At 42.3% G+C, this 14,326-nt stretch overlaps 1 protein-coding gene across 5 annotated transcripts in view; it reads right to left on the reverse strand.

The window, feature by feature from the left end:
• Positions 1 to 13,981, reverse strand: part of LOC135216120 (trithorax group protein osa-like) — a 596,580-nt gene extending 582,599 nt beyond the window's left edge. For all 5 annotated transcript variants that reach the window (XM_064251166.1, XM_064251168.1, XM_064251165.1 and 2 more), the window contains exon 1: positions 13,844 to 13,981. In XM_064251166.1, coding sequence (XP_064107236.1) covers positions 13,844 to 13,851 — 8 coding nt within the window. In that variant the 5' untranslated portion in view covers positions 13,852 to 13,981. The remainder of the gene's footprint in view (positions 1 to 13,843) is intronic.
• Between the last annotated feature and the right edge of the window lie 345 nt (positions 13,982 to 14,326).

Below are 14,326 nucleotides of genomic sequence, written 5' to 3' on the forward strand. Positions count from 1 at the left end.
TAGCCAAAGAACAGTCAAACCCCCTACATTACGACATACAGTGTGAGGATCAACCGAAGCCGTTCGGTATCCTCACCTTGCAGCCTACATTCACACACACTCTCAGACTAACACTTGAATCAGACATTCATTATTAGAAAAATCAAAAGCAAGTCCAAATCCAGTCCACAGTAGCGAATGCCAAAAACAACGATCCAGTACGTCCCAACCAAGAAATCCAATAAAGATGATCAATAAAGTCTTGAAAAGCGAATTCCAGTCAGGATGGAGTAGTAACAACAATGTTGATACCACCGGCGACAGAGAAAATATGATAGAAAACGGGAATGGTTCCTCGTCCTGCCGCCCAGGGCAGGCAGGTAGATCACCTGACTACGGTAGCGAGTGGCGGCGAAATTTGAATTTCTGTCGGGGACGACGGAGTCTTAGCTATGTATATATCTGACAGGTAAGTTCATTGTATGAAATTGTATTTTTCTCAATCAAAACATATGCTCCTCTATGATAACTTTCCTCTTTTAACGACTTTCTGGTCATTGCAAATTCGGCCCCATTAATTTCTTGTGCGACAACAGACAGAGGCCCAGGGACCGAAAGCGATTGCGTCACACTACAGCGGTAATCCGGCAGTAAAACATCTTCATATATCCAAAAAGTAAATAATAAAAATATATGTGTGCATTACGATTATAACAATTACATAAATAGCTGATAACAATCAGCATGAACTAGTTGGTAAACTATTCTGCAAGAAATATGAGTATAGGCAATTCATTTACAATGACGTATGAAAGTCAAGATGTTGTGACGTCATAATACAGGACTAAAAACGTTGCTAATTCTGAAAAATAATTACTTAAAATTTGAGGTCAGGAATCGAGTTACTTTTTCAATAACGCCCAATATTTTCAAATAATCATCATAAATATGTAAAATATTGATGTTTTACTATTTACTTAAATAATTATCTATTGCACGCTTCGTCGTCGTCTTCTACCAAAAATGTTATTGTCATGATACAATAAAGTTTGTTCATACTTACCTGGCAGATATATATATATAGCTGTATTCTCCGACGATCCGACAGAATTTCAAAACTCCCGGCACACGCAGTGGGCGGCAGGTTGGTTAGTACCATTGCCGCCGCTGGGAGGCGGATATCAGGAACCATTCCCATTTTCTTATTCAGAGTTTTTCATACCACTGTCCCCTGAGGGGAGGTGGGTGGGTACTTAATTATATATATCTACCAGGTAAGTAATGAACAAACGTATTGTATCATGACAATAACATTTTGTTCATGAAACTTACCTGTCAGATATATATATAGCTCAAATCACACCATGGAGGTGGGAAGGGACAGAATATATGGATTTTAGGAAATTACATGCAGATGATTGACATCTTGGTTCCCTTACCTGTTAGCATAGCTGACTTCGTGATTACTGTCACCAAGTCTGCTTCTGCCTTTACTAGAGTCTCCAGCAAGGTAGTGACCTATATAGCTGGTGAGTTCTAGATGCTCTGTCAACGGGAGCGTGACCACAATGTGACTAGACCATATTGACCATACTGTGAGGGCAACGAAGCTAAAAAAAACCACACCTGACCTAACCTATCGAAGTTGTCCCACCATAACTTCTAGGCTAAAAAAGAAAGGAAAGCGCCTCAAGCGACCACCTTCAAAACCATAAACCAACACCAAATAAAATCAAAACGCACACCTATGGACCTTTTCTATAGGATAGGATTCGAGCTGCTTCCTGCCCCCGCCAATAACCTTTCTGCGGATATGTATGGTCCTAACGACTCGCAGGTTCTCATATGCCGTCTTCACATCCCGCAGGTAATGTGAAGCTAACACAAAGTTGCTTCGCCAAAAAGTAGCACTAATGATATCGCTGAGTGCCATATTCTTTTGAAATGCCATTGAGGTTGCAACAGCTCTCACCTCATGGGCTTTTATTTTCAAAAGTTTCAGATCACCATCTGGGCAGGACGCATGGGCCTCCCTGATGGTGCTTCGTAAAAAGAATGCCAGTGCATTCTTCGACATAGGAAAGTCGGGTTCTCTTAACAGAGCACCATAGATTTTCAGAAGGACCCCGACAGTCTTTAGTCTTTTGCAAATAAAATTTTGAGGAGCCCTGACAGGGCTCTTGTCCGATGAACTCTGCTAACCCCTTGATTTCAAAGGTTTTCGGCCAGGGGTTAGATGGGTTTTCATTTTTAGCTAAGAAGTTAGGATTCAGGGAGCACACTGCACTGTGTCCTCTGAAACCACAGGTATTTACTCATTGCTTGAATTTCACTAACCCTTTTTGCCGTGGCAAGAGCAGTTATGGAAAATCGCCCTTTCTTGTAGTGTCTTTCAACGAGGCAGCATGCAGAGGTTCAAACGGAAGCCGACCATCAAGAACCTTAGAACTACGTCAAGGTTCCATGATGGGACCTTCGGTTGCGGTACTTTGAGTTGTTTTCAAACGATCTCAAAAGATCGTGAAGGTCTTTATCATTTGTCAGGTCTAGCCCTCTGTGACGGAAGACAGCTGACAGCTGACAGCATACTCTTATATCCTTTTATTGTGGGCACTGCAAGTCTGTCCACATTTCTCAAATGCAGGAGAAACTCAGCGATTTGGTTCACAGAGGTCGTGGAGGAGGAAATACCTTTCTTCCTACACCACCTCCTGAAGACAGCCCACTTTCGATTGATAAACGCTCGAGAGGAAAGCTCTTCTCGCATTGGCAATAGCCTCTGCCACTGGTCTTGAAAAACCTCTCCGCTCTGGCCAACTTCTTGATAGTCTGAACGCAGTCAGACTCAGAGCGGAGAGGTTTCCGTGGTACCATCTCGAAGTGGGGCTGTTTAAGAAGATCTACTCTCTCTGGCAGGGTTCATTGGGAAGTCTACCAGAAGAGACATGACCTCCGTGAACCAATCGCTTGAGGGCCAAAAGGGGGCGATCAGTGTCATGCTCGCTCCTGGCGACACCGCAAACTTAACCTTATTACCTTCTCCTAAGAGTTTTGAACGGGGGAAAGGCCATAAACGTCCATCCCCACGTCCAGTCCCATAGGATGGCATCTATCGCTATTGCTTCCGGGTCGAACTGACCAATAGGAGCAATAAATCGGAAGCCTCTTCGTTTTCGAGGTTGCGAAGAGGTCGACTAGCGGTCGTCCCCACAACTTCCCTAGTTCTTGGGCTCAAACCTCTAGATGGAGGGTCCATTCTGTGGGAAGCATCTGATGTTGACGGCTTAAAAGATCCGCCTCGAACATTTTGTACTCTGAAATGTAACCTTGTTAGGATCACTATGCTTCGAGCTTTCGCCCATAGAAGGATGTCGCTCGTACCATGAACAGTGATCAAGAGTGTGTCCCCCCCTGCTTTTTTATGTAAGCAAAGAGAGCCGTAGTGTTGTCCGAGTTGATCTGGACAACTCGGCACCCCAATCGTTCTTCAAAGAATTGAAGAGCCAAACCGAATGGGCTCAACTCTTTTAAGTTTATGTGCCAGACCTCTGTTCCCCTCTCCAGAGGCCTGACACTTCCTCCTTGCCTAGTGTTGCTCCCCAGCCCACCATGGGAGGCGTCTGAGAAACAACACTAGGTCGGGGCTCAAAAGGTTGAGGACAGTCCTTCCGAAAGTTTTGATTGATTGGATCTTGCCACCACTTCAGTTGATCCTTGACCACTTGTGAGATCACCAAAGTCGAGTCTTGGTTCTGTTTGTCTTCCAGTTTTCTGCCAGAAAAAAACTGGAGTAGCTGAGGTGCATCCTCCCTAGAGAAACAAAACTTCTCCAGGAAGAAATGGTTCCCAGCAGACTCATCCATTCCTTTGCCAAGCATGTTTCTTTCCCTAAGAAAGCTAACACTTTTTCTAAGCATTTCTGCTGACGTTCCTTTGATGGAAAAGCTTGAAAAGCCGCTGAAATCCATCTGAATCCCAGATACACGATGGACTGCGTGGGGATCAGATGGGACTTCTCGTAATTGACTATTAGGTCCCAGGGCCTTCGTCAGCTGCAATGTCGTTTGAAGGTCCTCCAGGCACCTTGACTCCGAAGACGACCTGATTAGCCAGATCGTCCAGGTAGAGCGAGACTCTTATCTTCGATAGGTGAAGCATTTGTTGGGGGCTACATTCCGCATGAGGAAAGTGAAAACCATCGGTGCCGTACTCAGACCAAAGCAAAGAGCCCTGAACTGGAAGACCTGCCCATATAAGACGAACCTTAGGAACTTACCTTGATTGAGGATGAATCGGGACGTGGAATAAGCGTCTTGGAGGTCCAATGACACCATCCAATCTTTCCTGGTCTCAAAGCTCCTAACACAGACTGAGACGTTCCAATCCTGAACTTTTCCTTCCTCACAAAAAAAGGTTTCAGTCTGCTGACGTCTAGGACAGGTCTCCATCCCCCAGACTGCTTTCGAACCAGGAATAACCTGTTGTAGAAGCCTGGGAGGAAATCTAACATTAGGACTTCTTCTACGGCTTTCTTTTCTAACACATTTGGTCTCAAAAGGTCGAGCAAATCTGTTGCTTCTCTGGCTAGTATGCGGGCGACAGGTCTATCGGCTTCGTGCTCAAAGGAGGAGCAGAGAGGAAAGGGATCTTGTATCCTCTCTCGATCACATCTAGGGACCAGGTGTCTGACCCTATCATCCTCCATGCCTGAGCAAACAAGGCGAGTCTCGCACCGACAGGTGCCTGAAGGGCAGAAATGTAAATTTTTTCCTTTCTTAATTGAAGAGGCCTTGCCTCTAAAGGACCCCTTCCTTCTCTTTTTGAAAAACCTCTAGAGGAAGGTGCTCACGAAAGGGCTTAAATTTTCTTCTTGAGGGGCTTGCGCGGTTGAAGTAGAAGCCTGGGGAGTACGGCGTCTGGAAGACTGAGTCAAGAGGTCCTGCGTTGCTTTCTCCTGCAAATTAACCGACAGATCCTTAATCATGGACTGCGGGGAAAAGAGATGTGTAGAGAAGGGGCGAAACAACAATTCTGCCTTGCCTTCCGCGCAGGAGAAACCGCGCTTTCTTTTCCGCCAAAACTGCAATAGAGAAGCTCTTTTTTTCAGCAGTCCGGTAGCAAAATGAGATGCTAATTCATCAGAGCCATCCCTTCTTACTGCTCTATCCATGCAAGCCAGCACTTCTTGAAAGTTCTTTCAAAGAAATAGAGTCTTGACTTCTAGATTGTAAATCCAAGGCCCCCAAGCACCAATCCAAGAAGTTAAACACTTGCCAGCATCTTAAAATTATTCCTTTGAGATGATGATCTGTTTCTGACATCGTTCCAAGAAACCTTCGTTGATGATAGATAAGACCTCCTCGGAGCGTCCAACTAATGTTGCGAAATCGCCTTGAGAAGAAGACGGCGCTTTCAATCCCGCTTCTTCTCCGTTTCGTACCAGATCCCCCGCTCTCCCGCTCAGTTTAGATGGGGGAAGAGCAAAAGAAGTCTTTCCTTTAGCCTTCCTTGCGTCCATCCAATCCTGAATTCTCTTAAACGCTCTCTTCGCCAGAGAGCGAAGTGTGGCCATTTTAACGAAGCCAGGAGCCTTCCTGGCCTTTGATGAGGCTAATTGTGAAGGGGGAGAGCAAGGAACCGGCGCTTGAAAATTATCTGGGAACAAGTTCTTAAGAAGGTTCGTTAACGTCTTATAATCTGAAGCCGCTGACGCTGTCGGCTCCTCATCATCCGTAGGGCACGAATCACTAGAAGAATCTCTCTCTCGAGTAGCAGTGTCCTTCAAAGATCGCGATGATGATAATCCTTGAGGTCCTGTTCGCAAGAGGGTGCCTCTTGTTGAAGAAGAGTTCGAAGTAACCAATCGTTGTTCCTTGTTATCTTCGACACTTTAATATCTTGAGCTTGCGAAATATCTTGACGCTTCGGACTCAAAAGTTCTTCCAAGGCGTCCTGGCGAGCGTCCCGATGTGCAAGACGCCGCGCATCCTGAGAAGCGTCTGCTCGAGCGTCCTGGCGAGCGCTCCGCTGCGTAAGAGGCCGAGCGTCATACGAAGCGTCTTCCCAAACGTCCTGAAGAGTACTTCGATGCACAGAACGTTGAACACTATCTGACGCTTCTTTAAAAGCGTCTTGATTATCGTCATGCAAAAAAAACGGAACGAACAAACAGAACCGTGAACTTCTGTCGTGGATTTCTGAGCGTTATTCTCGGCCTTTTGACAAGACGCCAGCCGCCTGTGCGGCAACTCACGTCTCTGTCAAATTCGTCTCTCCTAGACGCCCTTTCATGAGAACACATTCACGCTCTCCGAATGAGTCGGCTACTAGGAGGTGACTCAAAGGACCCGAAAAAAAAAACGAGGAGAAGGAGCCGGGGACTGCCTAGTCCTCTTAACAGGCAGCGTCGATCCTTCCTCCGATGACTAGGTTTCTGCCTCTTTCTTCGCAAAATAGGAAGCCAACTGCTTTGCATTTCTGAAAGCATTTCCCTTTGATGGAGAAAATTCTCGATCAGGAGAAGGACTAATCATGTGAGAGGAAGATGGGCGAGGGGGATGCCCTTTCCTTCAACTCAGGAACAAATTTAGAGCGACTTGGACGCTCGAAAGAGTCCTCCCCTGATGAAGTCTTGTTCCTTTTCTGCGGTGGAAAAGCTTCAAAATATTCAGGTGAAGAATCCAAATATTGATCAGAAGGACGTGAAGCGTCCTCTTTGAAACCTCTCCTAAGAGGGCGACAAGGACGACGGCCGCCTGTGCGGCACCTTGCGCCCCTGCCGCTCTCCCCATGAGAGGTCCTCCGAGAGTCCCAACCCCAGTGAGGAGAGGAAGCCTCGGAGGATGAGAAGCACTCTTTAAGGACCCGTGCCCGTGCACGAACCCTGGCAGTCTGAGATTCATCCTCAGATTCTGCCGAAGGGACGTCAGACCGGATATTAGATCCCGTAACCCTCCTTCGGCTTTTGGCTTGCCCTCTCCCTAAGGCCTGGGAGTCCGGCAGAGGCCTAGGCCTGGAGGCATTATGGGACCGCCCCCTCCACAACACTAGATGCACTAACACTATCATTGCACTTAGACACATTTGATTGTAAAGCAAGCACTTTTGATTCCAGGGCGCGAATCGACTCCATAATCGTAGATAATACATTTCCTTCCGTAGACACTTCCTGATTGTCTGGTGGCAATACAACAGGATTAGGTTGGATTAAATCTACAGGAGGATTTAATGGAGATACAATCTTACCCTGACTTCTACTCACAGAAGCACTTCTAGAGGAAGACCTCCTGATTCTATCACGCTCAAGCTTTCTCACGTAAGAATCATATGCCTTCCACTCAACCTCAGTCAGTTGCTCACACTCGATGCATCTATCATTCAACATACATACATGACCTCGACATTTCGAGCACACCAAAAGAGGGTCTACTGAAGCTTTCGGTAACCTCACCTTACATTCCTGCACATCACACACCCTGAAGCTAGCAGAGCTAGATCCAGACATCGTAATTAAAGAAAAGCCAAAGCCAAAATCCAAATCAAATCCACTATCGCGTATGCCAAGCCAACAAGCCAAATCAAAACCAAAAGTCAATCAGAATACTCAAGTTAGCACAAGAAGTTTCAAAATCCTAGGCGGTTGTCTGGAAACAGTTGTTTACCGACCGGCGACAGAGAAAAATCTGAATAGAAAATGGGAATGGTTCCTGATATCCGCCTCCCAGCGGCGGGAATGGGTACTAACCACCTGGCCGCCCACTGCGTGTGCCGGGAGTTTTGAAATTCTGTCGGACGTCGGAGAATACAGCTATATATATACAGTATATCTGACAGGTAAGTTTCATGAACAAACAGTAGTTTCCATAAAAACGTCCTGGCCGGGGACCGTTTTCTGATTGTTGTGATGAAAGTGCCCCAGCGTCTGTGGGTACAAGTGGTGTGCGGATTTATCACAGGAAATGGGAAGTTTGTTGACACAAGCGACTCAGCAAACATCGAGATGGCGTCAATCTTCTAAGTTATTTATTTGTAAGTAGAAATTTCGAAAGCGTTTTGGTGAAATTTGCACTGCGTTGGCCACCCTTTTCATAACCCTCTGTTTGAAGCTTTAAATTTGGCCTTAATTTCTAACTTTGGAGTAAATACTTACTTCGAAAGGTGTCAGGACGCGTTATAGGGGGAAACACCAGCGACTACCAACCCTTATCACGGTGGACAGGTCTTATTCACTCGATATTTAAATGGTGAAACAAGAATACAATTACAACTCCAAGCACCCCATTCAAAAGATTGAAGTTTCGTAAACATAATGTGATATATGAAAGCCCCATACGAACTAAAATAAGCATGTGACGTTCTTCGTAAAATATGTTTTCAAGGCAGTTTTGAAATCCAATATGGTGGCTACCGTGTGGATGTACAGGTTCTGATCAGTGACGACAACCATCTTCCCCAGCCTTTCCAGCACTCATTTGAACAATGTTAGCATATATATGTAACGTTTATTGATCTTACTCAATATTGCAGTTGTAATCAGCACAATAAAACAACATTTTATTGCCTATATTACTGAAAGTATGAAACTTTTTATTCCCGGGGTCATGGTTTGAATTTAATTCATTTTGACCTTGTAATCGGTGGTTTTTATCCTTACTGCCATCACAACTGAAACTCCACAGTGCTTATTTGATTGTTATTATACACATTTTGGTCTCAATTCACTCCACATTACACTTTAAAAAAGTTGCTGTTCCTGGTTCTTAAGCGCGCGCGCCCCAAACACAGTTACGAGCAGCAGACGACGAAACTGCAAAGTTTTATTCCCTAAATTGTTTACTTTACTCGTTATTTAGTTCGTTACTTTGTTATTTAAATATTTTAATTTAATTCATGTATATTATCCCTTTTTTGCAACCAAATTACCCCGAAAAATTACAGATATTTATAAAGTAGATACAATCCAATGTTTCTAACGATTTCGTACATCTGTCTGCCGAAAACCATTGAGGAACGACTACGGATAAATGGATTATAAATTTTTTTTTTTGCTTTTTTGTTTTTGCTAGCACTTTTCATTGATTTCAGTCTATATAAGTATTTTGAATTTCTTTAATAACCGTATGCCAGAAATAAATGTAATCTTTAATGTTTGCATGCTAAGAATGGCAAAATCATCGTTGTCACATTAGTGAAGGCTTCACACATACGCTGATTCATTATTATAAACTGTTTCCATGAATTCTAGTTGTCATAGTAATATAACAATGATAAAATTGCTTTAATATTTATGTATATATACTTCCAATACACAGCCTAATTTCACCAATTTCAACGTTTTGTGTGTAGTCTTATACACAGTTTGGAGGGTCAACACATACCGAATGGCAAGAGAGAGAGAGAGAGAGAAAGGAAGGCACAGGAACGAAGAAGGAAAGGGGTGGCGGTGGAGGTGGGGGAGAGGGTAGGTGGAGCTTTTTACACGTGTTCGTATCCATTTCTGCATAATGGAGTTTTTGTCTCTTGGTACAAGGACAAGTGTCGTTATTCTTTACGATTAGTGATTCACGATACCCTTATAAATTACGGCACTGGGTGTAATGCACTATAGCAAAATCTCGTTCTGCAATGTCGCTGAAACCCATAGTAGGTATGCTGCTTAGTTGCCAATCAAGTTTTTTGTAATCAAGTATTTTTTACAAGCTAGCTATTGAATAAATCTGTATTTTTCTCAATCAAAACATATGCTCCTCAATGCTAACTTTCCTCTTTTAACGACTTTCTGGTCATTGCAAATTCGGCCCCATAATTTCTTATGGTGCGAAAACAGAGGCCCAGGGACCGAAAACGATTGCGTCACACTACGGCGATAATCCGGCAGTAAAACATCTTCATATATCCAAAAAGTAAATAATAGATATATAGGGTGAAACATCACGACAGGCCAACCCTCATCACGGTAGACGGGTCTTATTCACTCGATATTTAATTGGTGAAGCATGAATACAATTGCAACTCTAAGCATACCATTTAAAAGACTGAAGTTTCGTCAACATATTGTGATATATGAAAGCCCCATACGAACTAAAAATAAGCATGTGAGCTCTTCGTAAAATATGTTTTTCAAAGGCAGTTTTTGAAATCCAATATGGCGGCTACGTTTGCATGGACGGTTCTCATCAGTGACGGCCACCATCTTTCCCCAGCCGTTCCCAGCACTCATTTGAACAATGTTAGCGTATGTATGTAACATTTATTGATCTTACTCAAGATTGCAGTTGTAATCAGCACAATAAAACAACATTTTGTTGCCTATATTAGTAAAAGTATGAAACTTGTTATTCCCGGGGTTATGGTTGGAACTGAATTCATTCTTACCTTGTAATCGGCGGTTTTTATCCTTACTGCCATCACAACTGAAACTCCACAGTGCTTATTTGATTGTTATTATACACATTTTGGTCTCAGTTTCACTCCACATTGCACTTTAAAACCCGTTGCTGTTGCCTGGTTTCTAAGCGCGCGCGCCATAAACACAATTTTCGAACAGCAGACGACGACAGACGACGAAACTGCAAAGTTTTATTCCCTAAACTGTTTACTTTACTCATTATTTAGTTTAAATTTTACTTTGTTATTTAAAAATTTTGATTTAATTCATGTATATTATCCCTTTTTTGCAACCAAATTACCCGAAAAATTACAGATATTTTCTAAAGTAGATAAAATCAAATGTTTCTAAAACGTTTCGTACTCTGGCTGCCGAAAAAACATAGAGGAACGAATACGGAAAAGTGCAGAGGAACGACTACGTTTTTTTTTTTTTTTTTTTTGCTTTTGTTTTTGCTAGCACTTTTCATTAATTTCAGTCTTTATTAGTATTTTGAATTTCTTTAATAATCGTATGCCAGAAATAAATGTAACCTTTAATATTTGCATGCTTTAATGTTTGCATGCTAAGAATGGCAAAATCATCGTTGCCACATTAGTGGAGGGCTTCACACATACGCCGTTCCATTATTATAAACTGTTTCCATGAATTCTAGTTGTCATAGTAATGCAATAATGATAAAATTGCTTTGTAATATTTATGTATATATACTTCTAATACATAGCCTAATTTCACCAATTTCAACGTTTTGTGTGTAGTCTTATACCCAGTTTGGAGGGTCAACACGTACCGAATGGCAACAGAGAGAGAGAGAGAGAGAGAGAGAGAGAGAGAGAGAGAGAGAGAGAGAGAGAGAGAGAGAGAGATGAGAGAAGGAAAGGTGGAGGAACGAAGAAGAGAGGGATGGCGGTGGAGGTGGGGGGGGGGGGGGGGGGGGGGAGAGGGTAGGTGGAGCTTTATACACGTGTTTCGTATCCATTTCTGCATAATGAGTTTTTTGTCTCTTGGTACAAGGACAAGTGTCGTTATTCTTTACGATTAGTGATTCACGATACACTTATAAATTACGGCACTGGGTGTAATGCACTATAGCAAAATCTCGTTCTGTTACGAGTGTTCGTTACAGAAATAGGTATTGCCCAAAAACGTGCTTGCACTGTCTCTGAAAACCCATAGTAGACATGCTGCTTAGTTGTCAATCAAGTTTTTATAACCAAGTATTTTTTACAAGCTAGCTATTGAATAAATTTTTTCTCAGTCAAAAACATATGCCCCATCAATGCTAACTTTCCCTCTTTTAACGACTTTCTGGTCATTGCAAATTCGGCCCCATAATTTCTTATGGTGCGAAAACAGACAGAGGCCCATGGACCGAAAAACGATTGCGTCACACTACGGCGATATCCAAGTAAAACATCTTCATATATCCAAAAAGTAAATAATAAAGATATAGTATATGCGCATTACGATTATAACAATTACATGTATAGCTGATAACAATCTGCATGAATAACTGGTAAACTGTTCTGCAAAGACAGTTGAGTATAGCAATTATTTACAATAGGTACGAAAGTCAAAATGTCGTGACGTCATAATACAGAACTTAAAAGAACGTTCTAATTCAGAAAAATTAATTACTTAAATTTGAGTCAGAGTCGAGTTACTTTTTCAATAACGAATATTTTCAAATTAATCATCATAAATATGTAAAATATTGATGTTTTACTACTTATTTAAAAATTAGCTAAGAGCACGCTTCTCGTCATCTACCAAAACAGTGTTTACTCCTGGCTTGTTGTTGGTGAGAAATCGTGTTTCGATTGTTGTGATAAAAGTGCTCCAGCGTCTGTGGGTACAAGTGTGTGCGGATTTATCACAGGAAATCGGAAAGAAATTTGCTTGACACAAGCGGACTCCAGTAAACATCGAGATAGGCGTCAATCTTCGAAACATTTTTAGTTGTAAGTAAAAATTTCTAAAGCGTTTTGGTGAGATTTCCACTGCCGTGGGCGCCATTTTCAGTACCCTCTGTTTAAATCTTAAAATTTGGCCTTAATTTCTAACTTTGGAGAAAATAGGACTTACTTCGAAAGGGAGTGAGAGGTCTTTAGCTCCGTTTCTCACCAACAAGTCGCGACTGATGCCCATCTCGGGTGTCAGGACGCGTTATAATGTACTTTTTCGGAGGGTGGCTAGGTGTTGATTGTAGGTGGCCTGCTTGGCCTGCTGTGATGTTTCACCCTATGCGCATTACAATTATAACAATTACATGAATAGCTGATAATCTGCATGAATAACTGGTAAACTGTTCTGCAAGAAAGTTGAGTAAAGCAATTATTTACAATAGGTACGAAAGCCAAGATGTCGTGACGTCATAATACAGGACTGAAACGAAGTTCTAATTCCAATAAATAATTACTTAAATTTGAGTCAGAATCGAGTTACTTTTTCAATAACGAATATTTTCAAATGAATCATCATAAATATGTAAAATATTGATGATTTACTATTTATTTAAAAAATTATCCAAGAGCACGCTTCGTCGTCTTCTTCTATCAAAGTTGTTTACTAACAAACAAGCTGGTTAGGGACCGTGTTCCGATTGTTGCGATGAAAGAGCCCCAGCTCCGTTTCTAACCAAAAACAATTCGCGACTGATGCCCATCTCCGATGTCAGGAGGAGTTATAATGTACTTTTTTTGGGGTTGTACACAATGATCGTACATAGTCCACCCCTGTACCATGCAGTTTTTTACCCTAAGTACTTTTACGGAGGGTGTCTAGCCGTGACCATCGGTGAGTTGGGCCAGTCCATGCGGTTGTTTACCCTATTTTTGCATTCTGGACAACTTTTATTCTATGCATTTTGTTATTTGGGGTAATGGTTTTGGAGGTGTAGGATCTGTCCGCGGATATGTAAACTATACTACTCAAGTACTTTTTTGGAGGGTGGCCAAAACCTCGGTGGTCGGTGAGTTGGCCATTCCACTCGGTTGTTTACCCTAGGTAGCTACCTACCTAGCTAGTATTATCAATATAATAGGTACTAGCTAGCTGGCTAATACAGGTCACCCTATCCTATATACCTATGCTGATGAAACCTGAAGCTTTAAATTGTCTGAGGAGTCAAACAGTAGTCATCAAGACGAAGCTAGACAGCAATGAGTGACGAAATCAGATCGCCAGCTTGTGCCACTGGGGTCACTGGTTCTTGGCCCACGTCACATTAGGCATCCACCGCGTACAGGAAGAGTTTGCCGTTTCAGATTTGCCAACAAATATCACCATAGAAGGAGAATGATGCGAGAGACGACCCGGAGATGGAAGCCCAACACAGTGGGAAATAAATAGCATTTCCCATAAACTGAGAGGCATCCGCGCCAAGAATGCCAATAGTACCGGTAATATTGGGTCACCCAGCCACCATCAAAACAACGACAAGAATACCCGCAATAGACTTGAATTTGGTATACTTACTCAGCCATTCCACGTAATACGCGCGACTTGAGTTACTTTTCCAAAAATTGATAACGAGTTAAACGATAAATGTGGTTTTCATCTATCTTCGGATCTCCAAGACGCAACACAACAAACGGTTGACTTCACATCTCCGTAAAAACTAATGTCCAAGGAAACGTTCATGGTAATAAAATAAGAAACTCATTAAACGTTATTAATATGAATAAATAAAAATATAATTAAATATATTTTACCAAACGCCAAGAGAGTTACCAGAATTTATTACTAATAAAACACCGCAAACAATAGTTTCATCAATAATATGACTTCTGGAAAATCTTCATAGAAAACTAAGAAGGTTAATATTTAGCCATAACCATATTATTTGTTTAGGTCATGCCTCTGAAACTGTTGACTATAAATATTAAGATCAATTGGCGCCCGCAGCATGTTTATCAAGGGGGTGACGGGTGGCCCGGTGATTGCCTTCCAGTTCTTAAT

This window comes from Macrobrachium nipponense, chromosome 6 (genome assembly GCF_015104395.2).
Source record: "Macrobrachium nipponense isolate FS-2020 chromosome 6, ASM1510439v2, whole genome shotgun sequence".
Taxonomy (NCBI): domain Eukaryota; kingdom Metazoa; phylum Arthropoda; class Malacostraca; order Decapoda; family Palaemonidae; genus Macrobrachium; species Macrobrachium nipponense.